This window comes from Pseudomyrmex gracilis, unplaced genomic scaffold (assembly GCF_002006095.1).
Source record: "Pseudomyrmex gracilis isolate BER0280 unplaced genomic scaffold, ASM200609v1 scaffold_184, whole genome shotgun sequence".
NCBI lineage: Eukaryota > Metazoa > Arthropoda > Insecta > Hymenoptera > Formicidae > Pseudomyrmex > Pseudomyrmex gracilis.
In genome coordinates this window covers 327838-330593 of record NW_018020768.1, presented here as the reverse complement: position 1 = coordinate 330593, position 2756 = coordinate 327838, and the positions used below count along the sequence as shown (strand labels likewise).

Below are 2756 nucleotides of genomic sequence, written 5' to 3'. Positions count from 1 at the left end.
AGAATATTAAAAAGAACGTCTCCAGAATATTGCCAGAATATTGTGCAGACATATAGAAGATATTCTAGAATATATTTAGAATATCGCCACAACATTACAAAATGTCTCCAGAATGTCTTTAAAATATTGTCAGAATATTACAAAATGTCTCGACAATATCNCCAGAATATTAAAGAACATCACCAAAATATTAAAGAACGTCTCCAGAATATTACAGAATGTTTCCAGAATATTGCCAGATGCGGACATAAGACATTCTGCTAACATTGTTAAAATGTCTCTGAGATCATCACCAGAATATTTCAGATTTCACATGTAATATTCTGGCGACATTCTAACGATATTCGATGTTGTGTGGGTATTTATGCAATATTTCCACAATTTGCCTATTGGAGGTATATACTGTGAAAATGCATAACGATTCTTTTCCAATTGTCGACAAGTATTATTTACAAAATTTTATTGTAACAAAATTGTTATGGCGAATCATTTTAGTGCAATCATTTCAAATTCGTCGCCATTCATGATGCCATTTTTGTGCAATATTTTCACAATTGTGCCTATTAGAGAAAAAAAGATATAATAAACCTGTGTATTATGATAATATCTAGTACTAAATATTGTATTTACAAATTTCTTTTTGTACTACATGTGTTTTTCTATATGCAGGTGATACAGTTGTAGACAAGAATTATGATCTCAATTTTATCATATTAGGTATTATATACTTATAAGTAAATATAAAAATATACATATAGAAATTTGTGTGGCAGATCTTTCAAGTATGTACAAAACTAAACCTTACAGCATTTGATAAAACCTAAACCATGTATTTATTTCCAAGTTTTTTTAGTTAGTTAGTACCCGGTAAAAAATTTTTCATATATACTTTTACACAAATTAAAATAATGATATCTAATTATGCAAATTTATATGTCGAATATGTCCATACAATTTTATACATGGACAATTTTTTATCGGGTAGGTAGTTCTAGTAATTTTTGTTTTGCTTAAATGTGCAAAACGTAGTTACTTCAAATATACGTAATATGTTAAACTAAATGTAATTGCATATACAATATTTTAAAAAAACATCATATATGTAAAATTACAACATCAATAGATTTTAATGAATCAGTTACAAAATACGAATACGAGATGTGATGAGAAGATAAAAATGTAAGTAGATAGATAGGTACAAAAAAGATAAGCATGATATAAGTATACAGCAATTTTGGCACATATTCGATTATAAAGTACAATAAAGAAAGCAGTATATTTTGTAAACTTTTTCTGTGTTTTTTTTGCATAGTGCAGAAATAATGCTGTGTGCGTATTATGTATCCATAACCTAATAGGCACATTTGTGAAAATATTGCACAAAAATGACATCATGAATGGCGACGATTTTGCAATGATTGCACTAAGATGATTCGCCATAACGTTATTCTTTTGCAGAAATAGTATTTGGAAAGTAATTTTGCAAACAACTACAAATATTTCAGAAAAGATTAAAGTTTTAAAATGTATTTCCTAAAATAACCTACCTAACCTAAAATATGTCTGTATAATTACAAATTACAATTTTAGTGCAAGATTTTGTCACATAATTTTGTAAATGGTTTCCTATCAGGGTACAGGCTCGCGCAAGAAAAGACAAAAATCACTACTTACATTCACAGTCAGTTTCCACACTTTGCCATTTGCTTTCAATTATTTCATTCTCTGCAAGTAGCATACATTTGACTGAATAAACAGAACCAGGATTTAAATTGTTGAAGTATCCGATCAAATATGTCATATTTTGAAACAGTCTATTCCATGACTGCGTAAAGATGTAATCGTTTTCTCCCTGTAGAAAATATAATAGAAAATTTTATTACACTTTTTTTCCGAATACGTCAAACTATGACTTGAGTAATAGATTAGAAAGACAATTTTTGGTTACTGATAACTTATCATCAAAGATACACATTCTTAAATATTTGTTTCAATTCTAGTATAAAACAAAAGTAGTGTTACCGTAATAGCGAACGAATAAGTTATTTGTATTTTTTCATATTCCTCTTTCCACACTATAGGATGTTTAACTCGGATGCTTGTTGAAGTGATAGAGACAATTTCAGGTTCTGTGAGCTTATCTAAACCTTAAAATTCAATATAACATCGTTTGTCTAACAGCTATTATAAGAATGACAAAAGTGTCTTACAAATATAATCATAGTAGTGTATCAGAAATTAAAAAAACTTCTACATTACCTATATGACACAATGGTGGCAAGTAAAATATTTTCAAGGTATCAACACATCCGTTGATACATTCTCCAGTTACTTTGTTACATCCAAGAGATTTGCATAAACCGCACTTGTTTGCACAATTATACCCATACCAATTGTCGTCACATGCTGCAATTATATTTATAATAATATAAAGAGTAATAAGATATATCTAATAATATAATAAAATATAAATATAATAATATAATAATATAAATATAATAATATAAATATAATAATATAATAATATAAATAATATAAATAATATAATAATATAAATATTACTAATATACATTCTTAATATTGTATATATTACTGTAACAAGTATATATACAGGGTGTCCCAGAATTGGTTTAACATCTCTCGTAGACAGGTTGAAGGAATAAAACTGAGATGAAAAGTCCTATACCATTTTGCTAGATTCGCAATAGTTACCGAGATTTTAATTAACAAAGATCCGCGAATAAGCGTGCATCGGG

At 27.7% G+C, this 2756-nt stretch overlaps 1 protein-coding gene across 1 annotated transcript in view; it reads right to left on the bottom strand.

Moving 5' to 3' along the window:
• LOC109858051 overlaps window positions 1–2756 on the bottom strand; it is a gene marked incomplete at its 3' end in the record, with an annotated part of 14116 nt that overhangs the window by 6361 nt on the left and 4999 nt on the right. The window contains exons 8-10 of the mRNA XM_020434927.1: window positions 2260–2406; window positions 2023–2147; window positions 1675–1852 (exon numbers count right to left, since the gene is read on the bottom strand). Of these exons, the coding sequence (XP_020290516.1) occupies window positions 1675–1852; window positions 2023–2147; window positions 2260–2406 (450 nt within the window). The remainder of the gene's footprint in view (window positions 1–1674; window positions 1853–2022; window positions 2148–2259; window positions 2407–2756) is intronic.